At 34.4% G+C, this 25,295-nt stretch overlaps 5 protein-coding genes across 8 annotated transcripts; 4 read left to right on the top strand and 1 right to left on the bottom strand.

Annotated features, from left to right (window-relative positions):
* The first annotated feature begins 775 nt into the window (after nucleotides 1-775).
* On the top strand, nucleotides 776-5,132 carry SCPL33 (serine carboxypeptidase-like 33). Of its 2 annotated transcripts, none has more exons than XM_078305348.1 (10): nucleotides 776-1,095; nucleotides 1,347-1,454; nucleotides 1,912-2,007; nucleotides 2,118-2,210; nucleotides 2,742-2,833; nucleotides 3,867-4,145; nucleotides 4,222-4,364; nucleotides 4,533-4,628; nucleotides 4,733-4,838; nucleotides 4,931-5,132. In XM_078305348.1, the coding sequence occupies exons 1-10, from the start codon at nucleotides 780-782 to the stop codon at nucleotides 5,078-5,080; spliced, it is 1,479 nt and encodes a 492-aa protein (XP_078161474.1). In that variant the 5' UTR covers nucleotides 776-779; the 3' UTR covers nucleotides 5,081-5,132. The 2 variants fall into 2 exon arrangements, with proteins under 2 accessions (XP_078161474.1, XP_078161483.1); XM_078305357.1 differs by having other exon boundaries at nucleotides 4,744-4,838; nucleotides 4,931-5,100.
* A 492-nt stretch (nucleotides 5,133-5,624) lies between these two features.
* On the top strand, nucleotides 5,625-6,995 carry LOC144556877 (F-box family protein). The gene has a single exon (XM_078305365.1). It carries the CDS (start codon nucleotides 5,730-5,732, stop codon nucleotides 6,822-6,824), a length of 1,095 nt encoding a protein of 364 aa, XP_078161491.1. The 5' UTR covers nucleotides 5,625-5,729; the 3' UTR covers nucleotides 6,825-6,995.
* Nucleotides 6,996-8,651: 1,656 nt separating this feature from the next.
* On the top strand, nucleotides 8,652-10,631 carry LOC144556887 (uncharacterized). Of its 2 annotated transcripts, none has more exons than XM_078305377.1 (2): nucleotides 8,652-9,992; nucleotides 10,219-10,631. In XM_078305377.1, the coding sequence occupies exon 1, from the start codon at nucleotides 8,737-8,739 to the stop codon at nucleotides 9,952-9,954; it is 1,218 nt and encodes a 405-aa protein (XP_078161503.1). In that variant the 5' UTR covers nucleotides 8,652-8,736; the 3' UTR covers nucleotides 9,955-9,992; nucleotides 10,219-10,631. The 2 variants fall into 2 exon arrangements, with proteins under 2 accessions (XP_078161503.1, XP_078161511.1); XM_078305385.1 differs by having other exon boundaries at nucleotides 8,654-9,974.
* Nucleotides 10,632-13,471: 2,840 nt separating this feature from the next.
* Nucleotides 13,472-14,845, bottom strand: LOC144557008 (uncharacterized). Its single transcript, XM_078305552.1, has one exon. The coding sequence runs from the start codon at nucleotides 14,773-14,775 to the stop codon at nucleotides 13,609-13,611; it is 1,167 nt and encodes a 388-aa protein (XP_078161678.1). The 5' UTR covers nucleotides 14,776-14,845; the 3' UTR covers nucleotides 13,472-13,608.
* Nucleotides 14,846-19,872: 5,027 nt separating this feature from the next.
* Nucleotides 19,873-24,813, top strand: LOC144556901 (uncharacterized). Of its 2 annotated transcripts, none has more exons than XM_078305396.1 (11): nucleotides 19,873-20,111; nucleotides 20,246-20,294; nucleotides 20,465-20,614; nucleotides 20,874-21,007; nucleotides 21,486-21,555; nucleotides 22,193-22,283; nucleotides 22,717-22,786; nucleotides 23,006-23,107; nucleotides 23,715-23,814; nucleotides 23,928-24,064; nucleotides 24,570-24,813. In XM_078305396.1, the coding sequence occupies exons 1-11, from the start codon at nucleotides 19,947-19,949 to the stop codon at nucleotides 24,711-24,713; spliced, it is 1,212 nt and encodes a 403-aa protein (XP_078161522.1). In that variant the 5' UTR covers nucleotides 19,873-19,946; the 3' UTR covers nucleotides 24,714-24,813. The 2 variants fall into 2 exon arrangements, with proteins under 2 accessions (XP_078161522.1, XP_078161529.1); XM_078305403.1 differs by having other exon boundaries at nucleotides 19,878-20,111; nucleotides 23,012-23,107.
* The last annotated feature ends 482 nt before the right edge of the window (nucleotides 24,814-25,295 follow it).

Genomic DNA, 25,295 nt, shown 5'->3' on the forward strand with positions numbered 1-25,295 from the left:
GATCCGAACTGTTTAATATAATCCTTATATGATACTTGCTGACCGAATTTTATATTTTTAGAATTTTTTTATTATTTTGTGAGATAGGTAGAAAATCACTTGATCTGAAATTTTGGACCATCCAAAAACATTGATCTTCTACATATCTTTAAAAATAATTTAAAATAATTTAAAAAAATATAAAATTCAGTCTGCAAGTACATATTCATATGAACATCATATTGAACGATTCGGATCGACCGTTAGAATCTTGTGTATTACGAACCAAATGGTGCTATGCATTGTAACATAGACTCACTCTTGTTATATTTACATGTTTGCCCCTGTCATGGGCGGACCCACCTTGAGCCAGAGGGGGACAACCGCCCCCTCTGAATTTTGAAATTCAGTGGAAAAATACGGGTTTGGTACCACTTTGCCCCTCTTTAAAAATTATTTTGTCTTTCTCTGGAACTGAAAATCTTGCCAGACCAGTTCAAAAACATTGTAAATGAAAAACTGTGTTGTTTTTATATAAAATTTATAGAAATTTATGGGTCCGGACCAACTTTGTTGTTTTTTAATATGTAAAATGATATTATTTTGTTGTTTTTATTATGTAAGAGTATGTTATTTATATTATTATTTTTATCTAATATCCGATAGTTAATGGGTTCGAACCCGGTAAGCTATTTGAATTCAATCTCTGTTCCTCTCTGACAAAAATTCTGGGTCCGCCCCTTATCCCCTGTTCCACTCTGCATTCCTCCTTTGTAAAAGCACTATAATGCAAGTATCACATGCCCTTTGTCTCTATTCCCAACTCTCTCTTATCTCTTATTCCAGAAAAAAAAAAAGAGGCAATGACAGCCAATGTCCTTTTTCTAACCCTAATCAGTTTTTTCTCTGTAATTTCCTTTAAAGAGGCCAAATTGACCCAACTAAAAGATTCTGATAGAGTTAATTCCCTACCTGGTCAGCCCAAAACCCCGGTAATATCACAATTTTCAGGGTATATAACAGTAAATGAAGAGAAAGGAAGGGCATTATTTTATTGGTTCTTTGAGGCACAGACTAACCCGAATCAAAAACCTCTGCTTTTATGGCTCAACGGAGGTCTCTCTCTCTCTCTCTCTCTATATATATATATGCATTAAATACTTAAAAAGTAGGATCACTCATTAAATTGGCATGAACTAGAAAGGACTACTGTTGTGTTGTTTAAGGTACTTTTTTTGTTTTCTCTTTTGCATATAAACCCCTGCATGTTTATTTGAAACTTATATGTTCTTAATTTTCATCTTATATGTTCTTCTCTTCATGTTTATTTGAAATTATTGATTTTTTTTTTTTTATACTCTTTGTAGGGCCAGGATGTTCATCCATTGGTTATGGAGCAGCATCCGAGCTTGGTCCTCTGAGGGTTAAGACAAATGGAACCGGTCTAGCATTTAATACATATGCTTGGAATCAGGGTACTATTATCTACATCATCTTTACATTAAACAAATTTCTGACTATAAAACGAACCCATGTTGGTGTTGCTACAATTTACAGAACAATGATCTTTTTCTTCTTTCTTCAAAGTTTTTATTCTCAAACAAGTTGGGATAAACTAGAAATGAAATTCAACCGGAATCAGCAACACAGGGACTTCCTATGAGGTTACCCATCCTAGTACTAATCCTGTCAAATTCATGAGGGTTTCATTTTCATAAAAAGACTGTTTTTTTTACCGCTGGCTCGCCAAGTCAATCACGAACTCTCCTCCTTTTTTTCTGACTTGGGACAGGTTGTGTAGAAACTAACTTAGTGGTCAACTTAGATAGCTCCAAATATTTCGTAAATTGTATCAATTAACCAAATAATTTCTATTGAATTGTGCTATATCAATAAAAGTAATTACCTTGTTATAAATTTTTGGATTATTAGAGGCAAATTTGCTCTTCTTGGAGTCTCCAGTTGGTGTTGGATTCTCATATACCAATACCTCCTCTGATTTTACCAACATAGATGATGCCTTCGTAGGTAATAAATAATATATATTTTTTTTTTTTGTTTCCCGTTTGAAGAAATTTTAAATGTAATTTTAATACTTAAATTAAACCTGACCTCTATATATTTCTATCTAATTTCAGCTGGGGATGCTTACAACTTCCTAGTGAATTGGCTAAAAAGATTTCCTCAATACAAATCTCGGGATTTCTACATATCAGGAGAGAGCTATGCAGGTATTTCTGTAATTTATTTATAACACAAACATTAATTGGGATTACAGTGATGAACTGGTATGAGTTTAGATTTCCTGTGACGGTCACAACTACACAGTTTGTGTGGCTAACCACTGATTTGCAACATTAGAAATATGGGAGCCTTATTCTTTAGATTTCTAGACTATCAATGTGGGTTCTAAACATTTAAAAAATATATATATATTTTTTAAAATGATTTTAATCTACAATAATAAAATACAATAAGATACTACCATGCATAAATATTATAGATTTATTAAATAACAAACATTATTGTTATTAATTTCATATACCACAAAATTCCAAATCCTTCAGTCAACTGATTTGTGTTTGATCTGAAGAAACAGATGGTTCAAATTAAAATGCCAACACATGTAATGTTGAGTTAATAGCTGAAATGGTAAACTTAGCAAGAAGTCAAATTGAAACAATATGAATAGAAAATGCAACAAAAGTAAACTTAATTGTTGCAGATTAAAGCGATTATTTTTGTACACCTTTATGTGGCAGGTCACTATGTGCCCCAACTAGCCGAGCTTGTTCATGACAGAAACAACGTAAAAAGCAGTTCCTATGCGTATATCAACCTCAAGGGATTTATGGTAAGTTGGTAACATAATCATATACATACATACATACATACATATATATATATATGGTTTGAATATATAAGCATTTATTGTGATGTTTCATTTAAAAAGTTTATGCATATATTAGACGTTTGCACTGACTAGACATTATCCAAAGCTCTGGGGCAATTGGTTTTGTTGCCTTTTATCCTTAACACTCTGTTTGGATGGAGAGTAGAGGATGGGAGGGAATAGAAAGAAGAAAAAAAATTTATGTCGAATCATGTTTGGTTGATAAAATTATATGACGAAGATGAAATGTTTAACTTTGTATCATTGTAATTAATAGAATCGGGTTCCCTCCTAATTTGAAGTGTAACGGATAAAAATAAATTTTGTTGCAAATATTTTAAAAAAAAAATAACACAAATGTCTAATTCTATATCTTACCTATATAATTGTCATACAAATTTTTTATCTCAAATTTACAACAACTATCAAATTTCTCATTAACATTCTAAATTTTGATCAACTAAATAACAAAAAAGACGGAAAGGAAAGTTAAATTTATTTTCCCTCATTAATTATCCAAACACAAATAGGTTAAGTACGTTAATCTTCATTTCTATTCAATCCATTCCTTTCTATTCTTCACCTCTGGCGCCCCTTCCTTCCTCTACTCTCCATCCAAATGGGTGTAAATGTGAATTACTGTTCCCGTACCTGTTCCCAAAGTTTGTGTTAATTTGGTCAGATATAATCACCTTTTAATCCTAAATTGCCATAATTTTGAAATATTTAATCAGGACTTGTTTGAAGGCGCATAAAATAATTATCTTACCTCGAATGAAATTAATCAGATATCCTGCAAAAATTAATCTTAAGTTTCTGGATCTTTTATAGTTACCTATAGTGTGTGTTATATATATAACCCTGTATAATTAAAGAAGTATTTATTCTTTATGGTTTTACAAGGGGGGTAATTTAATTAACTTAAAAATTCTGAGCCCTTTTGTACTTGATAGCATGCATGTTATAAGCTAATAAATCTTCCTATCAATTGTAGGTTGGCAATGCTATAACAGATAATTACTATGATTCAAAAGGATTGGTAGAGTACGCTTGGAGCCATTCTGTTGTGTCAGACCAGGTATATAGACAAGCAAACCAGGTTTGCAACTTTAGACTCAGCAACTGGTCTAATGCATGCGACGATGTCGTAAACGCGATCTATAACGAGTACAAGGAAATAGATATATACAACATTTATGCACCCAAGTGCAATCTCCCTCAAGCCTCGTTTGTCACCAACAACAGAGATCATGTTCAAAAGCTTAGCGCTCAAGTATGCATTTTATTTGAAAAGCTTAGTGCATTAGTATCACACACACGCATGATCATTTTTTGTTTTAATTTATCAGGAAAAGTTTATGAGGATAAGGATGCTTGCAGGATATGACCCCTGCTACTCTGTTTATGCAGAAGATTATTTTAACAATGCTGATGTACAGAGATCTCTGCATGCATTTGTAAGAGGAGGTGATGGAAAGTGGAGAGTTTGCAAGTGAGTTGTGTTTTTTATTTTCTTTTGGAGACATGAACAGAATACTAGATCTTGTTTAATATTGTCAACAAATAAAATTCCAGTTGGCTCTTTTTTTTAACAGTACTAGACCAAATTAATTAAGACTAGTTTAGAATGCATGACCTGTGTTTTATTTTTATGGTGCAGTGATTCAATTCTGAATGCATACAACTTCTCTGTGTTTTCGGTATTACCCATATACTCCAAGCTCATCAATGCTGGTTTACGGATTTGGGTCTACAGGTTTGCTTTCAATTTGTTATAAAAGAAGAAGAAGAAGAAGAAGAAGAAGAAGGAAAACATGTTTACTTACAATTGTTTTGTTTGTGATATTAATTATTATACAGTGGAGATGCAGATGGAAGGGTTCCAGTGATAGGAACAAGGTATTGTATGGAGGCTATTGGTCTCCCAATTAAGACACAATGGAGGCCCTGGTATCACAATATGCAGGTTAATTATTTGTAAATCCATTTTAATTAAGAAAGTTATTCTTTCATCTTATTTTTAGAAATACAATGATATATATATATATATATATACAGGTTGGTGGTAGAGTTGTGGAGTATGAAAAGGGTCTAACATTGGTGACGATAAGAGGCGCTGGGCATCTGGTGCCCCTTAACAAACCTCAAGAGGCGCTTCTGCTAATTAACTCCTTTCTCCTTAACAAAACCCTCCCCACAAATAAGTGATCCATCCATCGCCTATATATATTATATATTATTCTTCTTTTGATAAGAGAAGCAAAAGGTCTTCTTAATTTGGGATGTTAGATTTGTTGTGAATAATTTGGAGACTTTGTTAACCCAATGCATTAATTATTCTCGAGTTTAAACAATATCAATAATTAATGTATATTTCCCATTTAAATTTAAGCTTTAATTTTAATGAAAAAAAGCATTATATTGGTTAGACTGCACAAAACTTAATTGAAGAAGCAATTTACATCTCTCTCTTCAATTAGATTCTACTTGTTCAAATAGTTTTTTTTTTTTTGGAGCTATATATGTTGTACATAGCCAACAACAAATTTACAGTTTTGACCCTGGCCTAATGGCCTGGCCCAAGGCCCAAACAATTCTACTTTTACCTTTTACGCATGTCAATTAAAATATGGGCCGGGCCCGGGAGTTTCCCCATTCGACCATTTCTAATCTAAATTCCCAATATACCCCTACTTATTTAATTACCTTTGTTGACACACACCCCTCTCTCTCTTTCTCTCTCTCACTCATCTCGTCTCGCCATTGAAGGGGAAATTTCGCGCGTCCCTCTTTCTGATTCCGATTCTATATCCCTGTCTATATACTACTTAACGGAGAATGTAAATAATAAGAAAAAATGGATGAAATCGGGTTTCTCCCAATCGACCTGATAATCCAAATCCTCTGTCGATTACCCTCAAAATCCCTTGTCAGATTCAAATCCGTGTGCAAATCATGGTGCCGTCTAATCTCCTCAACCCACTTCATGCAACTCCACTTCCGAGTTTCCTCCCAAACCCTGCAAATCGTAATCCAACCTCCCGACCCCACCGAACCCAACTCGGAGAAACTCCTACTAATTGATCCATTCAACCCTTCCTCCAACCTCTCTCTCGATTTCATGGATGATTGCATCAAGGTTCGTGCTTCTTCCAATGGTATGCTTTGTTGTTCCAGTGTCAAAAACAAAGGTTTATACTACCTCTGCAATCCAATTACTAGAGAATTTAGGGTTTTACCAAGAACCAGGGATAGACCGTTTACTCGTACACAACCGTTTTACGAGGCGACACTGGTGGGTCTCTGCTTCAACCCCATTTCCTTCAGATTTACTGTGGTTTTAGCAGGATTTTACCGATCATTCGGCCAATTTCGTGGAAACCAATTTGTTTCCAATGTTTTTGATTCTGAAACCAACTCCTGGAGGCGTTTTGAGTTCCCATTAATTGATGAGTTCACGCACATGAACCGCAACCAAGCAGTGCACGACATCTGTTCGATTTATTGGCTGACTCAAAGTTGCACACATCTGCTCTATTTTGATTTTGAACTTGAACTTTGGGGCAAAATTTCCCTCCCTCCGGAGATTTTGGGGACTCAAAATGGAAGCCGGGTCTACTTGCTGGAATTTGAGGGGCTTGTTTCAGTAATTGAGATTTCTCAGGGTGTTATGAGCACTTTCATTCTGAAGGATCGCAACTTGGAGAAATGGGATTTATTGGATCGAGTCAGGTTAAAGTGTATTGGTGGGTTTGCTAATAGTGGATTACCAGTTGGTCAGAACAGTTGTTTCGTGTTTGTAGCTGCACAGCGGAATGTGCTTGCTTATGACAGGAGAAGTAGGGTTTGGAAGGAGGCGGGTAGCAGGTTGAGATGCGGGCCTGGTTCCATGTACCCGTTATGGTTTTCAGCTTTCCCCTTAAAGAGCTCACTCTTCCCTTGTAACTTCTGAAAGGTTTGTTTTGTAAATAGTGATGTTGGATTATACAATGTAAACTTCTTCCTCTCACCTAGCAACTGGTTCATGTGCTTACTTATTTATTCAGAGTTTCTATTACTCCTTTGTAAATTTGTAATTATGTTTTCTGTCCATACCATATACTGATATACCAGTCAGTTGTTGTACTCTTTGTTTTTTTATTGTTTTGGTAATTTTCTAGTTTCTCTTTAGTTCAAAATGAAATTCAATACAATATGTCATATATTTCCTGTGATGGTACACTAATTGAACAGAATATAAGTTCTTATATGAAAGATGGAACAAAATAACTGGCTTAGTCTAACATCCCCAAAACAATGGGAAATGTGTGAGGCAGCTTTTGTGCATTTTAATTGGTGTATTTCACACACACACAAAAAAGAAAAAGAGTACAAATTTTTTTTATAGTCAATAGTGTCTGCTTTGCTAACAGGTGTTGTATTGCCTTAAATTTATTTGTGTAATTTAATTGTTATTGCAATTAATTAATTAATTCTTGTTGATGTTGATTTATACATGAAAATTTATTTGTGTAATTTAATTGCTTTGCTGACAATATGAGAATGCTTATATTAATGCCTATATAAGTTCAACTGACACTTATTAAATTTTTTTTTTTTTTGTCACATGCATGTAAAAACAAGGGGGCATTGAGATTTTATTATTAATGCATCGTGATGTTTGTAAATATCCATTGATGCAGATATTGTTATGCATTGCAATTTTGAACTCTTGAATTTCCATCAAAATGAAAATACAAAATATTCTACTTTTTACATGCACATAAATTACCTTTAATAAATTAACTACATTGTATTTAATTTAACGACAACCGACAAATACATCTATCAAAGTTAAAAAAATAATATTGTTAATATGTTGTATAAAATTTATAATATAACAAGAGAGTAACTTTAGATATACAATTTTCTATCGCACGTCAAGTTTTATTATTATTTTTTTCTCATCTATGCTCAGCTCGTGGAGATTGAATCGTCTGCCCCCAGAGTCACTGTTGGTGGACCCCCTAAACCCTAAACCCTAAATCCTAAATCTCTAAACCCTAAACTCGGCCCGACCCCGCAGTGACTGAGGGGGCAGCATTTTCCTACACCCCGAAAGACAGATAATCTGCTTCCCAGCTCGTGTACCATTTGATGTCCATTTCTCTCTCTCATTATTTAAAAAATATGTGTGTGATGTACTTAAAGTACAAAGTTAACCCTTAAAATAATACAATTCTTTTGCGTTCTATGCATCGTACAACAGCTACAATATATAGTTATATACAAGTTGTGTACAAAATTTGATGAAATTTGAAAATCTTTGAGTCACCAACCAAAAATTAATAAAACTTAGTCATTAATTCTTCAAACAACGTAATTGATTATCAATGAATTTTGAAATCACATAAAAAATTAATATACAAATTATTGAAATTATAAAAATGCTATAATTTTGCTTTTTCATTTTGATAAATACTACTGAAAATATACACGACACATGCAAACATATTTGTGATCAATATTATAAAATATAAATACAATGAGCTCTAATGAGCTTCTAGCCAAGTAATTGAAATTAGGTGCCTACTGCATGTAATGACAAACTTGAGGGTGAGGGATGTGAATTCTATATTGTCACTATGGTACAGACTACAGACTACACAGATAGGGAATTTGTTTTGAGATTCGTGTCAGGTTAAATTGACGACTCAGATCTCATTCATTCTGCTCGGTCTTTCTAGGTATTGCAATATTGCATTGGATCTGAATTCACCGAAGCTAGTCTGAATCTGGTCTCTACTCTTTTACCTTGGCTCTCTCTTGCTTCCACAAACCACAAACCCCAAAACCCTAAACCCCCGCTTCTCGCTCTCGCCGCCATGACGCTGTTAGACTCCATCACCGCCGCCGCCGCCGCTTCTTCTGGAGGCTCCACCACCATCTCTGCCTCCGGGTCAATCCCGATCATTCTCAACTCCGACGCTATCATCCCTCTTTTATCCAAATCCACACTCGCTTCCTCCAACGCAACTCCTCTCATCACCCCTGTCTCCAACTGGAATCTCTCCCCCACCGATTCCAAAATCATCGAATCCACACGTGCTTTCTCACAAACCCTAGCCTCTCACCTCCAAAACCCTAAGTCCCGCGGCCAACCCTTCACCCAAACCCATTTCTTACAACTTCTCACTTCGTTTCTCACCTCGGTGTCAGACCAAATTGAAATAAAGACAGAAAGTTTCGATCCTGTCGAGTTGATCGGACAGCGAGGGTTTCTTCTTGGACCGGTAATCACAAATCTCATTGCTGAAACCTGTATCTCCTTTGAATTGTGGGATGTTCTAGAGGTTTTGATTGTTAACAAACTATTAAAATCCACGATTTCATCCGATCTGGTAGAAAAACTGATAGATAAGAAGCAATCCAGGCTGCTCTGTCTTTTTGTCAAGTATGTACCAGAGCTCCGTTGTAGCAATTTATTAAATGCTTTGACGTATTTTTTAACCCCAATTGATGATCATTGTTATGAGAGAATGGTTGATTTGAGAAAGGAATGGGAGAAAGAGGCTCTTTCGGCCATGGAATTGGCTACAAAAATTGATATACCCAAAAAGGTCAAGTTTTTGGCCAAGGAGGCAGCTCTTCTTCTTATGGTTTCTCTTGACGGTTTCACTTCTAATGAGATATGCTTGCATTATCTATTTGGATCTGACATTTCAGATTCACTAGTTCTTGGCTCGGCAATTTCGAGGCTTGATGGGTCAGAGTTAACGGGTCTAGTCAAGTATCTGGTAAAGTGGATGGAGAAGTACTGGAACTTCCCAGATGCAGTTCGAATCCCAAAATTTGGGAAATATGTGTCGGTTTTGGGTTTGAAAGAGTGCACCAATGTGCCTTCAGTTGGGTCTATTTTGAAAGCTTTTGGGGCTGTTTTGGATGCCAATTTCTCTTATTGGGTTTTAAACCCAGATGTTAGAGAGGAGATCAAAAAGGGCGAAAATTTGGTGGGTTTGCTGGCTTTGGAGAGTAGTTTTTGCGAACAAGTCAGTGAAGTTTTCAATCAACTGAAGGCTAAAAAGGATGAAGAAGTTAAATGATTGCAATTTATCAAAGAAATGTACACGATTTCAATTAAGTACGCTCTTTTCTTGAATGTGTTTATTGTTTCTTTTTCAAGTATGTCCTCACCTAATATTTCCTAGTTTGGTATAATTTCTTGTATACCCGTAAAATATCAAATATCATTTATACTTTGTATACTGAAAACTTCTTAGGCCCCTTCAAAAGAAAATTAAACATATAGTTGGCATTGCCATTATTTATTAAATAATAACAAACACATCCTCTTTTGGTTGTTATAGGAGATATACATCAAATACGGAGGAAGGTGCAGCAATTTGAGCACCCTTTCGACTTAAATGTGAACAGCTATTCAATGTGCATTTTCAGGGATTATGAGGCAGCCTTTATTAGCATTTTGATCTATAGCAGTCGGGATTGGTAATGGTGCATTCAAAGTTGAACCCTTCCCCCAAGCTGAAACAATTTTTTTCTGAGTTGATCAGATGCTTTAGTATAAGCTTGTTTGTTGAAATTAATTTGTAGCGTGTCCTTAACAAGATACTTCATTGGTACGTTTGTAGGATTTTGACAGATTTGAACAATAATTGAAATTTGTTTGCTATTTTAATGTTGGAAAGAGCATAGACTCAGTTGAGTTCAGTTGAAAGTTTTATAGAAATGCAAAATAGAGAAAACTTTTAATTGGCTTTTTTAATATTGGATAACAGTAGCCCTGAGCTCTTGTATTGAGCAGAACCGGATCACCTGCCCCTTTGTGGGCAGAAAATTCTTGCCCTAAAGTCATTGACGTGTGGGCGGATGGGTCCGGGGTGGGTTTTGATATTTAAATATTAAATATAATTTTGTTTCAAAATCCACTTTGAATTCATGCTGTCAGTGACTTTAGGAGCAGAAGATTCGGTTCCGTATTGTGCTGTCTATTTTTTTGAACAAGAATTCTTGGGATTACTTTAATTTGTATAATTTGTTTCAGTTTGTAATTTTCAGCGTATGATAAACATTTTGTTTTTCTTGGCTCTTTGTTTTTAGTTATGCCATGTCCAAACTGTCTCCCTCCTCTTTAATCATATTTCCGCTTGTATGATTTGGCGAAGGAATATGTAATTCGAGGTTAAATTTATGTCCCAAATTTTTTAATAGGATATAAGCTGGGTTGATTTTACCGACCCCCGTCATGTTTTATTCCGGGTTTTTTTATTAATAGAAAAAAATAAAATAAAATATCGAGAAAACCGTTTTGCTAGATTTTGAAAAATAAAATAATGTTATAGTTTGTAACGTTCAGGACACTGTAAATTATAAGGTCTAGTTAATTTAATCGTTAATAATTTGTAATTAACTAAAAATAGTCTAGTTGAACTTTATGGTCTATAAAAAGGAGAAAATGTGGAGAGAGGAAAGAGAGACGTGACAGATTTTGGGAAAGAAAAAAGAAAGTTTTGGCTGATTTTTTTATAAGTCCCTTTCGAATATAGCTAATTAACGGAAACAGTTTGGGTTCGATGGCTATCGAATTCAAAGTAGTTCCAACGGGTTTTCTAATTGTCGGATATGTTTTAGGATTCGTGCTTGTAATTTTACGTTTACTTTAAAATCCATACACACGAATTTTAAAGTAAATCTGACGGTAAGAGAACCTGTTAGAATTACTTTGAGTCCGATTGCCATCGGACCCAAGCTGATTCCCTAATTAACTAGATAACAAAAAACCAAAATATAACATGGCCGCCGTTGTATTTCATCGCGCCCATACTAGCAAAAAAAATAAAATATCACCGCTTTAATTTTTTAGAAGAGAAGTTCAATTAAATATCACGGGTTACATATTAGATTCAAATTGGAAAATAAACTTACGCTTCTATGGCAGCAAAATTTGAATTGCTGTCTTCGTTTTTGTTTTGGGATTAATCTTTTTTATTTGAACTTCTCTTTCCAAAAATTAAAGCGGTGAGAATTTTTTGTCTGGAAGAGAGAGATTACAAAGTCTAGAAATTTTCTTTTTGAGCCAGCGTCTAGACGGGATGGAGCATAACAGTCTAGTTATAATTTTTATTGTTGTTGTTGCTACTGTTACCCAACACTGAAATGTCAATTACTTTGAAGTGTAATACCCACAATTATTATTAGACTCAAATTAACCCTTCACATATAAAATGTAATGCCCTTTTACAATTTGAAGTGTTTTGCGCAGTCAACGAGAATGCTCCAAATCACAGTATTAGGTGCACACCACCTAAAAATCATCTCATGCAAGCAGAATCTAATGCCTTCTCAATTTCACCTTTCTTGCACAGCACATGTACATGAAAGCTTTATCTATGCCTGCTCCATTAGGAACAATTTTGTTCGATATATAATATATATAGATTGCACACACCGTTTGTGAAATGCTTCAGGGAGGTATCTTATTTGCATCTCTCTTTTCTCTTTGCACCTGTCTTGATATCTTTTAATTCTTCCAATGTAAGAATTAATTACCATGCTGGTCTTGTCGAGTTAATACATTACTAAATGTAGCTAGACTAATCATACCAGATAAATTATGCATGAGTTAAGACTTAAATTAGTTTTTACTCAAATTCATTTCTCTATGTTGTTATGAAAGGCTTGAAATAAATTTAAAGCACTGCAATTTACAAGGGTCTTCATTTTAGATTGCATAATTGAACAGGGACCTTCTTGCAATAACGAAAAAGAATTGACTTTCTGAACTTTTCTCAAAATATATGGTTCATTGCACATTTTAATTTAAAGAAAAAAGAATTTTAGATCAGTGATGAGAAATAATCAGCAGCTAAAAACAGTGTGTTGTATTTACTTCAATTATAGATCAGTATCACCTTAAACTGAATCAACTAATTTTGCTTGCATGCCATCTAATTTTTATATTTAAAGGGCATATCTATTCAATTAACATTTGCATTTCATTGCAGGTTTCTCCAAGAACCCGAAATAGATCAAGGAATAGTTGCTAAAATAAGAGATGCTATCAAAGAACAAAGAAAAATTATGTGAAATAAGAGATGCTATTTAAAGGTGACTATTTTCTTCAACAGTATCGAACTGAGGATTTGTGTAAAACGAGTCAGAGATTGACGGATTGCAAGAAGTGATGCGAGGAAGGGAAGGTCAGATCACGCCCCGGGCCTACACCAAGAAACAATGGGGCACCCAGGTACCTTCATTTCATCTCGCACTTGATGATCATTCCATACATGAACAAGTTTCTAACCTGAGAACTAAGCTGTTACATTGTGAAAACCTGAAATGAAAACAAATCATGTGTTTCTGACAGCCACTGTCAATTGCTGGTAATTGCTGGTAATCAAGTAGCATTTTGGATACCATTTTGGTCAGGTTCCTTACTGTCAATTGCTGGTAATCGAGTACCATTTCAAAGTTGAGTTTAATTAGGAAATTGGGTTGCAGTTGGCGTTTGTTATAGAAGTCATGCTTAAATGAGGATGAATTTGGGTTAATATAATGTTGACATCTCACATTTAGTAACTAAAAATTTAAAATCTCATATAGTGAAAGATATAAAATGAGAAATCTTGTTCCATTGAACAATGCCCCAGAATTTGGTCAAATAATACAAAACAACAAAACAAAAAAGACAACAATAAAATTGAAGATAGGTAACCCACCAAAAATATTAATTTCCCAGCTTAATCGTTAATATAACCTTGTTTCTTTCCTTCAAAGCCCGGCCTCATGAGTTTCTTCTCCCTCTTCTCAATCTTTCTCATCTTTTTCTGATGAATTCTCTCCTTAATATTCCCAGATCTCTTGCTCTGCTTCTCAGCTTTGGACTTTGCCACTGTCTCCTCCCTCTCTTTCCATTTTTGCTTATTCTTCTCCTGCCTCTTCTTCTCTTTCTTGATACTTTGTTTCAGCAATTTGGGGTCATCATGCACTTTCTCTCCCGCAGCCTTACTAACTGCCGCTTTCCAAGAAACCTTCTTCCCCTTTTCAGGATCTTTCTTTGCCTCTTCAAGCCTCTTTGCTCTCTCCAATTCCTTCTCCTTGGGAAGCTTCTTTGTTCTCTTCTTATTCTCTCTTCCATCAATTCTAACCTGACCAAATGTAATATCGGTAGGTTCACCAACCTTATTCTTCTTATTGTTCTTGGAAAAGTTTTCATCCTTTCCATCCTCTCTCTTTCTCTTACCAGTGTTATCAGCCGAAGCAGCTTCTTTCTCTTTGTTCTTCTCTCTGTTCTTCTTTGACTGTACCTTGAGCTTCTTCTTGCTGCTCTTCATCTCCTTCTTTCTTTCCTGCTTCAATTTTGCCTCAGGTCGAGTGTTGCGACCTGACGAGAGCTCAGCTATCCGCTGTCGCAGACGCTTCTGTAGCTCTTCGTATGTCACTGGCCGCTCGTCAGTCAACAAAGCCTTACTCTGATCCTTCTCTTCTTCATTTTCTTCTTCTTCTTCCTCTTCCTCTTCCTCTTCCTCCTCCTCTTCGTCAACGTCGTCTTCGTCTTCTTCTTCATCATCTGAAGACGATTCTTTCTCTTCATCTATAGATTTCTTCAACAAATCAAGCGTAGAAGAGGCGGGTCGGGTTGGGTCAAGGCGGTTGCGGCGAGATTTGTTGATATTCTCTCGAGTTTGCGCCTTGATCTTCTCCTGCTTCGATTTGGAGAGGCCAGGGAACCATGGTTTGTCGTCGGAGGTGTAAGGGAGGAAAAAGCGCGCCGGGATGAGCTCAACGAGCTGGTCGAAGAAGAGCGAGTGCTCGTGGATTAGGTTCTTTAAGTCGAGAGGAGATGCGGTGGCGGTTTGATTGGCAACGCCCCCTCCGCCGATAACAGCGGAGCGCTTCTTCCCCATTTCGTAGCTAGGGTTCAGGGTTTTGGTCGGGTTCGGAGAGGAAGGCAAAGGAACTCAAATCTGATTTGGGTTTTAGAGGGGACTAGAGAAAAATATTAAAAAAAAAAAAGCCCCATCTGGCCCGTTGCGACGAGTGCGTATCCTCTGAGATATCTCAACTTTTGCGTGACCGACGTGTCCGGTGCCTATTCGGGGGTGATGTAGGGGGTCAGTATTATGTGTGCTTCGAGATTCGTGCAGAACGTATTTAAACGGTTGGGATTTTCCATAAAGTCACGCAAAGTTTGAGATATCTCAGAGGATACGAATTCCGTTGCGACCTCCTTAGTTTAATATTCAATTCATATTTAAACCTAATTTTATCTGTCTGGAAATAAAAACGATACAATTATCCGATCGTTTTAAGGAAATTTTTTATCTATAAAAATTATTAAATTCAGATGTACGGAAATAGAAATAGTATCTTGTTGAGTTGTTTTTAAAAAATATAGAAAGATCTGACTCATTGAATTCGATCTAAAATATATGGATCTAATTCAATGATTCAGATTCAAATATTATGTTTTTCTGAAATCATTAGTGAAACAGAGCTGGATTCTTCATTAATAGAACGGTCCAGATCCAAACTAAATATATATATATAGACTAATATGCTTTCGGTAGCATATGGGTCGAAATACACACGGTTTAAATTTGAAATTTTAAAATTCAAAAGGTCAATCTGAACCGTTTATCTTGTTCTCCATATTAATATGTGCTTGGAGACCAAATTTTACATTTTTCTGAATTTTTTTACTATTTATTAAGTTACTTTGAAAATTGTTGATCCAACGGTGGTGGCTTAACAAAATAGTAAAACCGTTGAATCAACAATTTTCAAAGCGGCTTAATAAATAGTAAAAAAATTTAGAAAAATATAAAATTTGGTCTCCAAGCACATATTAATATGGAGAACAAGATGAACGGTTCAAATCGACTTTTTGGATTTTGAAATTTCAAATTTTGACTATGTGTATTTCGGCTCATATGCTACTGAAAGCAGATTAGCCTATCTATATATATATGGATCTGAATTATTGAGTCTAATCCATAATATTTGAACCGGACTCAATAGATCGTTTTTTTTTTATATTTGTTGGAAACAAAACACTTCTTTTATTTCCATAAGTCATTACATATAGAAAAATTCCTCGTTTTCATGCGAAGTGCAACTCTTTTTAATTTTCAACAACTTATTTATAATTAGAATTAACATCAATTATGGATGAATAAAATCCACACCTAACTAGTTTTGAATACCTACCTAACTTAAAAAATAACAAATATTTCATTGTGCAATAGTAATAACTAATAACGCATTCGACATCAACAAATTAAAGTGTGCATCAACGTACATTACACAAATTTACCTTTTTTAATTCCATTTCAGATCAGTGGTTCTTAATGCATGCATGAATTCTAACTATTGATTTCTGGCAGGATGTTATATTGAATACTAGTAGTCATGAACAATCAGTTCAACACTTCAACTAAGAAATCTAGCAGCTTGATTTTGTTTTCAAGTGATCCTTCTTTCTGAGCTACATATTACAAAATTTAAGGATGCAATATAATGGCCCTTCTTTCCGAGGCAATTCATGGTTGCGACCTTCTTAGTTTGTATTAATTAGAAATTAATAATGGAAATTAAGGATCCCCTTTATTTCTCTTAATGCTGAAAGGACAAATTAAGTAAAAAGTGACATTAGCTTGTGCCAATAATGTACAATTTTTAATTTATAATCCAAAAGTAGTATATATAGGATAGCGATTGGATTCTAAGGTGCATGATGATTGTTATGTGTGTTTTAACTTAATTTGTATACTACAATTATTTCTCCCTTGGGAAGGATACATTGTACATTGTAAAATACTAGTATCTTGTCCGTGCGTTGCAACGGAGATATATTATAAGATTGAATAGAATACAAAGATACATTTTTATTTGACTTTCACATAAAATTAAGAAAAAATATATTTAAATGAAAAAAAAATACACAAATGAAAAAAAAATTCAAATAATAAATAACAATTATAGAAACCACAACAAATAAAAAAAATTGATCAAATATAACATGAAATTTTTTATTGAATTATCATTGCAATTTAATATCTAATTTTCTCCTCAAACAAGACGTGTCATTAAACGATTTAGATGATAAATGATATGTAAAAAAACAAAATTGAAAAAGATATGATTAAATGATTCAAATAAGGATTTTCTCTACATATATGTTCTTCATGGAAATTATTTTAATAATGAAAATTTATCTACATATAATTTGTCTACACATAAGTTTTAGATATTCTTCATTTTCTCTCCAGATCGGAAATATATAACTGTTTCCATCAGCACAGGATCCTTTTTTTTTATTATGCAAACATTAGCACAAAATATGTTATTCATCTATTCACAAATATATAGTAGCCCTAAATAATATTCGAAAAAATATGATATTTTTCGTTTTCATTGTCGAAACTATAGAGGAAGAGGAGAATTGAAACGGAGGAAACTGAAAAATAAGAAAATAATTTAATTGCAAGAATTGAAGATATCTCTAAGAAGAAATAAGGAAGTAGATTGCTAGAGATTCATTCAATTTTAATTGTGACAAACCATGTAGTAGATTGTGTGGCGAGTATGTTTTCAACTAAATTTAGACTTCTACACATAAAATATATATATTTAATCAAAAGAAGACTGATAATTTAATTGTGACAAACCATGTAGCAGATTATGTGATTAGAGGGTTGATATTTATTCAAAAATTCAACTTTCAATCTCAGCCGTTGAAGGATCATGACAACTACGTGCATAATATAAGAATGTCGGATGATATTATCGAACTTTGCAATCCAGAGAAATAAGAATTCTCAAGTCCTTGACAGTAGAAGAAATAAAGAAGGGAAAAAAAAAAGAGATTCCCTAACATAAAAATGGGAATAAGGGAAAAAAGTTTCCCAAGTCGGCCCAAATGAGAGGTAAGTGGTGTATGTTGAAGGTATGATCTTTCTCCCACTTAAAAAGAAAGGCAAGCGCTACCGATGCCTTTCACATAAAAAAATAATAATGATAAGATTAAAATGTCATATCAGTTCCCTTGTCTATTTTTCAAAATGAACCCTTGATTAATTTAATTTAAATAAATAGTCTAAATTCTTATATATTTGTAGTGTGTGTATTGAATTCAGAATTTTAAAATTTGCACATCTGTATTTTTGAGTAATGTTAGTTATGAGAATAGAATCCACATTGCACATAATAAATAAATACTTATTGTATTATTTTTTAAATGTCAAATAAAGCAAGATGGTGACGGATCCTCTCATCCTATTCTAACCACTCCATGTGCAGTATTCACTAAATTAACTTTGAAGTTTTGTTTTTTTTTTTGGTTTTTTTGTCTTTCTTACTTGAAATACCTACAAAATGTCAAATAGAGGATGGGAAGCGCATATGTTTATTCAAGATATGTGTGGATGTCCGACTACATCGTTAGTTACTTACATATCAGAATTAAAATTACATATGCGTTGGAGATCTTGTGTCCCGTGGTCGGGTACCAGAGCAATGTGCTCATATTTTCCCGTATCATATGTGGAAACATGGACCGAGCTAGCTCCTCGTCCAAATCCGAACGAGTCATCACATATGGGGTGTGTTTTGTACCAGTGGATGATGTCATATTAAAAAAATTACAAACATTGTTTTTAGTACAAATTTGGTCCAATTTGATTTAAATATTGTTTAATTTGGTCTACGATATGTCAAATATGATAAATTAACAAGTTGGTTAGTTTTGTTATTTTTTAGGGATCATTGGTGCAAGTTTGGTCTTATTTGTTACAGTTTTCGAAAAATTTAAGTCCGATTGGTTCAAATCTGGTCCAATTTGATATACGATCGGTCAAATACGATAAATTACTAAGTATGGGCCTAATCTGATGTGCAACATTTTTTTTCTAGGAAGTGCTCATTTTTTTTATTGATTATAAATTTTAATTTGTGTTAAATTTCTAACATTTTGATCTCCCATAAAGACGGTATTGTCTTAGATAACAATGCAAGCATGGCTTTTTATGTCTTATAAATAAAAATCAATCTAATGAATGCACAGTGATTAGTGATTGATTAATAGATTTAAGGTGCAGAATTTTTATGTGTACCCAATATAATTTATGCACGCCAATTTTTGAAAGGTTTCGGATTAGTTATAGTGCAACAATTTGATTTAGTTTATCAGTTTGTTCACTATCTGAAAATCAGAATTCATGTGTAAATTAAATTTCAAGATAAACAAATTTTACCACTAGAAGTGTAGTAGAGAATTCTAGTCCTAGCTAGCAGCAATCTTCTTCTCTTTTCGATCTCATATCGAATCCAGGCAACAACACAGCAACCATGTCTCTATTAGTATCCACACGAACATATTTGAAAATCAATGGTCAATCGGTATGCTAGTACCGATCTGAAAGCCCCATCTTTTACTCTGTCTTTCTCTCTTTTGTTTTTTAAAGTGTAATGAACAAAATAATGAACAACACAAAATGAACTATGCATGTATATTTATAATACTATGCACCTATTCAGTACACACCACTTCATTGTACCTGAAAATTCAAATTATAAATATTCATTGGATTAAACTAGAAAAAAAAATATAAATTAGTAATATATGAGTACCGGTATTACTAAATCTACACTAAAAGAGAAATCTAGATTCTCTGTATCAGTAAAACCTGAAAATTAATTAAAAAAAACTAGATACTCTTGCGTACCAAAAAAAATGAATACTCTATATATTTCATACCGTGACGTGACTGGTTCGTGTAACGTGATATATAATTTTCGCTCGAATATAATCACATCACATAAATAATGATGTCACGCAACACGCAAATCATGTCACGTAATCGACACGTGACGTTAATGTTCACACTAATTTCCTTCTCTAAGCAATAAGGGCATATCTAGTGTTTACGTGCTTCTTTAATTGCAGCCTAGCATCATAATTTATAACTTTTGGCGGGTTCTTTTGCAATTTACATACTCTATATCTATCTATCTTGCATGAATCCATGACAAAAGAGAAGAAATATCTTCTCTGATACTTTCCAGCAATAGCATCAGCATGCCTGCTCTCCATTCTCTTCCTTCAACCAAAGCCTTGCTACTAAGTGCAATTCAAACCTTAGCTCGGTCCAGAAGCGCCAGGTCCACCAAATCTCTTCCCCCGCCGATCGAGTCGCTCCGTCGAGGCGACTGGGTGAAGCTCATCTGTGGCGCCAGCTTCGAGGTATTACATCAATCAATCAATCGTCAATTTTCACAATCGCCCTTTCAAGTTTCAATCATGTCATTATGTTACTTTTCTCTTTTATAGTCCATGTAGAAATGAATAAAAGAACTGAATTTGGCATTTTTCTTTAGGATGTGGCTGATGTAAGGAATCTCTCTCTTGTTTACACTCTCGCTGGAGGTGAGCATTTATGAACATTTAAAGAACGGCATATCTTCATCTTTCACTTTGGCAATAATAGATTTCAAATCGAAGCAGTACAGTAAGGTTGAATTGATGGTTAGGTTAAACAAGATAGAATTCAGACATAATTGCACAAGTAGGTGAGTGAAAGAGTGTCTTGTGTGCAGTGGATTGCATTGACTGTGCAGCTGATGCATCGGTTGTGAATGCGGTTAATGAAGGGATTAATGCGGCTCAGTCGATCTCGACTATTAACCGACCATGGGTCATGATCAGTGTAAATGATGACCGACAAGATCTCCATTTTCGTAAAGCTGGTACGTTACTAACAGTACCTGTCTTGCTTCCTTTGTTCTTAACTGCTCAATTGATCAGGCTTGACCAGGTTATACCTTAGAAAAGCTAGGTCACAGTACATATAACCATACTAGGGAGGCGGCATCATACCGGTCTTCATGATGCTATTTTGAACTGATTTTGCTTTGGGTTTAAATTTGATTTTGTGATTTTAAGAACAGACATACCTTAAATATACTTTTAAATTAAATTATTTTATCATATAGTTTTTTTTCCTAGAATTTGATCCTGAAGAATGCCCAACTGATTGTCCGAGACCATGTCAGGCGATATGCCCAGCTGAAGCAATCTCTCTCAAATTGGTACAAGAAATTAATGGAACTGGTACCAGCACTTCATGTAGTAAGCTTGAGGTACTATAGCCTCTCGACTATTGCTTTACTAGATTGTTCGTATTGGTACCTCACAAGTGTGGTTTCTGTCTTCCACTGAAGAATTTTTTGCCCTTAAAATGGTCTTATGAGGATTGGTCTTTTCTTAATGTGCTGGTCCCACACCTGACTGGTAAACAGTATTGACCATGGATTGGTCCCTTTATTTAGTTATTTTTCTTTAAGGTATTTTCTTGGTGTTACATAAGCCCATAAATTAGTTGAGCACCTATTAGTACGACTCAGTGTTGTAAAAAACGTCCGTTTAGGCCGATTAACCGTTGGCGGTGACAAAACCGTCATGGATTTTTCTGATTAATCGACCGATTATTTCCGATCAGGGCTGATTATTCCCGATTAATCACTTGGCGGTACATTGTCCGTCCGACGACCGCATACCGTTATTTACAACACTGGTATGACATAATATTTCATCATTTTAATTTTTTCTCATTTGAAGGGAGGGGTAATAACTGAGAGATGCTACGGGTGTGGTCGGTGCTTCTCTGTGTGCCCTTTTGATAGAATAAGTGTGTTTTAATTCTTATTTATGCATTATTTCTTTACATTATATTGTTTTATATCTCTAGGAAAATTATTGAGTATGTACACCAAAGAACAGTGAAATTTGAAGTAATTTACTATAGTTAAGGATTTCCCTAATTGTATTATCCTGCAACATTTGGAAATCAATGCAAAGGAAGACAACTATATTATTTGATAAATACATAATGAGACTGAACAAGTCACGGTAACTAAGTACCAGTAACATATAATAGATAGAAGTCCTACAGGAGCAGCTTTTTAGCCTATATGACTAATATGAGTGCAGAATGAAGGCCTCATTTGACTAAAGCGAGGGTGCACAGTTAAGCCATAGTAAACCTAAGTTCAGCAACCTCTTCATTCAACAAATACATTTAAACTCCAGATATTATGAATTTATCCTTCTCCATTTGAGGACTAATATATAACAAAGAAAATATATATAATACATTTATGGGAGCTTTTCAAGCCAGCAGTAATATCAGTACTTTACCATGCTAGCTATGACTATACTACACTTGTTCTCGTGGATCTTGAAAAACAGTCATGAATCTTTTTTTTTTTATTTCGGCCATAACCAACCATATATTGACCACTTTTGCCTCTCATCATACATTTTAGGACCAATGACATATGTGAGAGATCCAATAATCACATGCAATCTTTTGGAAAGGGATGATGTTGATGCCCTTGAGATTCATACTAGTGGGAGGTATTTATACCATTTACTTTATTGTCATCATTTTTTTATATTCGTGATCGAACCAACTTTCTACCCTGTATTGGGTGGCAGAAGATGTCCCTACTCAACTGAGATATGGTTCCTTTTCTGGTGGCAGTCCAAATTGGACTGAAATTTGATATCGAGTTTGTATAACCTGTTCATGAAGACATGTAGTTAAGGTGTTAAAAGCTGGGGTAGTTTAATAATTTTTTGCTTAACCTTGGGTTTAATAATTGGGTGACTCCGAAAACAGATAAAAAATTGTTGGCTTTTTGGTTGTAGTTGCATGTTATTAGACTATTAGAAGTGTTGGGTGTTATTTGAAAATGGATAAATAATTCCTTTACTTTCCAAAAGTGCCCTTAACAATTAGTCTCTAGAGTCTGGATCTTCTCACTCCAAGTTCACAACACTGTTGTAGGGGTACCGACTTATTCAGTGAGCTTTGGGCTAGCCTAGGTGACTCGATCGGTCACACAAAACTAGTAGCCGTAAGTTTTTCATTTCTTAGAAGAAAAATTACCAGAATAGTTCACTTCTCTGAATTTCCTTTATGACTGCATTGGATAATAACTAAATTTAATATCTCGAGGGAAGACATTAGTAAAGGTTTTCTTCCTGCACAGTGTGATGCTGCTATATACTATGCTTGTATTCCTTACAATGAGTTGTTTATTTGGAAAACTTTGTTTTTGATGTAAGTTCAAAAATTTCAGGTGAGTTTACCATATGTTGGCGAGACAACTTTGGGACTAATGAATCAACTATTCTCAATTATGCATTCTTGCCCCCCGTTGTACAATTTATGGCAGGTTTCTCTTATTTCATTTTTATCAAGCTTAAACATGTCATATGTTTTTTATGCCCTTTTTAAGAGATAAAAGAGAAGAGGAAGGTTCCAATGCAACATAAAAAGATTGTGCCAGACAAAATGCCACAATTTCAGTGTTTCATTTATATTTCAAATATTGAACCTAAAGTGTTGATCTTTTTTAATTTTCGTTAATGATGAATCCATGCAAAATTTTATGATTTCTAGATTCATCCAAGAGACTAAGACTATTTCAAGATGTCAAAAGATGAACACACTAAAATTAAAATCATACTTAACTAAATTCGTTAACATTTTGACTACTTGATCTAGTATGAAATGAACTCCAAAAATCATATTTTTTACATGTGGAAGCATCTTTCATGAAAATGAACAAGATCAACGGTTTGCATTCGATATTTATTAAAATTAAAAAGTGAGGTTGGGGCATTTTGCGGTACCAAAAACTTGTGGTACTCAACTGGTACCATATCTACTTCATTACCTCGAGTTCTTTACCAGATTCATATATTTGCTTTTTTTTTTCTGTTCTTCATCTCGGCACTGACTGAACGCTCAATGTTGGTTTGATTAAATGTCAATTGTAGTTGGATGGTCGGCCCATGAGCGGTGATATTGGTAGAGGTGCAACAAGGCAAGCTATTTCCTATGCTATTCATTTAGCCTCTACGCACAATAGGCCTCATGGTACTTGCTACTATTCCAATTCATCAAAGAGTTTTTTTTTTTTGGCAAAGTAAACTAATTTGTTGGATCAGGATAATTCTTTACCATTGACTTCCTTTTGGTTGGTTTTGAAGGGTTTTATCAATTAGCTGGGGGTACTAACTCGCATACAGTTGAATGCCTTAAGAAAGAGGGCCTATTCCGTACCAGAGCTGGTACAGGGAGAGATGCTTTGATTGGAGGAATAGCTTATGGCGGATACGCTCGCAAGGTTTTCACTTTTAACAATACTGTGCTTACCTTTTACTATTTTACCGGAAGCAATGCAATCCATCTATTGCAATTATTTACGAGCTTGGTATGGATCAAGGATCAAATGAACACAGATAATAGGAATAGGAATTTAAAAAAGAGGGAACAAAAAAACATTTGCATGGATTGTTACCGCTCTTAATACCATTGGTAGTGTCCAATCAGGTGTCGATGATTAATATGGTGTTGTTGGTATGGGAATTCACGCCACCTGGTGGTAAATATTGACCGTTCTTTTTAGATACTTCTGATTTATGGCTTCTTTTCAAATTTGCATCAATATTTCAATGTTCTGCAGATAATGCCCGAACTTTTTGTAAGTTGGTGTAGTTAAAAAGTTGGTAGAAATAGGAGGCACATATCTCTAAGGATAAGAAAAGATGCAGTGTTACTTTGTCATTCAAAGTGAAAATTCATCTTTCATTCTAATTAGACACTTAATAGAGAACTAATTCCTTGTATAGATTGTAGGGAAGGTTTTGCGAAAGGTACCGACACAAAACAGCTATGCGAGAATCGAAGACCATCCCGAGCATCTTCTAGAAGCACTAATGGAAGCTTTGGCATTGGTAGATCCTGTCAAGAGTTTTCAAAGTTCTTCCACTTGAAAATGTCAACCAACTGTGTTTTGTATCACTTTTTGATAAATATTTTATGTTTGATGGAATGAAAGGAGAAGTTACCAATTGGAAAGCATCTTTTTTGTTATTAGTCAACATGGGTTAGACAAGCTTTTAAAGTTACCCTTTAAACTGTTTCAAAATGGGAGACCTTACAAGTTACAAGGGTGTATATGCAAAGTTTTGCACAAAGTAAGAAATATGCACGTCATTATAATTGGAGTGTATAGTGAAGTGTAATTTACTAATTTCTATGCTTTGTTTTAAAAAAAAAAATGAAAGAATAAATTTGGAAGAATTAAAGGTAAGAACAATTGTAATTTGTTTATACAGAAAACATAATTGATAACTTCTGATTACATTCCTTGATGTATTGCAATATGATCATTTCTCTCATGACAGCAACATAAAATTTTCATTCGACATGTTATAATATTTGTCAGTCTCTCTCTCAATGACATGAAAAGAACATTTTATTATTTAATGTGCAAAACAAGTGGAAACCATATTTGTAGGAAGGGTTGCTGTGAAAGAACTTGCATTTTCAAAGACAATGAGTTTTTTTTTTTT

Source organism: Carex rostrata, chromosome 1 (genome assembly GCF_964058835.1).
Source record: "Carex rostrata chromosome 1, lpCarRost1.2, whole genome shotgun sequence".
NCBI lineage: Eukaryota > Viridiplantae > Streptophyta > Magnoliopsida > Poales > Cyperaceae > Carex > Carex rostrata.

Coding starts and splice junctions, on each gene's coding strand:
- SCPL33 (XM_078305348.1), top strand. CDS start 780: ATGCCCTTTGTCTCTATTCCCAACTCTCTCTTATCTCTTATTCCAGAA. Junction 2,834..3,866: donor TCAACCTCAAGGGATTTATG/GTAAGTTGGTAA, acceptor TATCAATTGTAG/GTTGGCAATGCTATAACAGA. Junction 4,629..4,732: donor TTACGGATTTGGGTCTACAG/GTTTGCTTTCAA, acceptor ATTATTATACAG/TGGAGATGCAGATGGAAGGG.
- LOC144556877 (XM_078305365.1), top strand. CDS start 5,730: ATGGATGAAATCGGGTTTCTCCCAATCGACCTGATAATCCAAATCCTC.
- LOC144556887 (XM_078305377.1), top strand. CDS start 8,737: ATGACGCTGTTAGACTCCATCACCGCCGCCGCCGCCGCTTCTTCTGGA.
- LOC144557008 (XM_078305552.1), bottom strand. CDS start 14,775: ATGGGGAAGAAGCGCTCCGCTGTTATCGGCGGAGGGGGCGTTGCCAAT.
- LOC144556901 (XM_078305396.1), top strand. CDS start 19,947: ATGCCTGCTCTCCATTCTCTTCCTTCAACCAAAGCCTTGCTACTAAGT. Junction 20,615..20,873: donor TCTCCATTTTCGTAAAGCTG/GTACGTTACTAA, acceptor TTTTTTTCCTAG/AATTTGATCCTGAAGAATGC. Junction 22,284..22,716: donor GAGATTCATACTAGTGGGAG/GTATTTATACCA, acceptor ACACTGTTGTAG/GGGTACCGACTTATTCAGTG.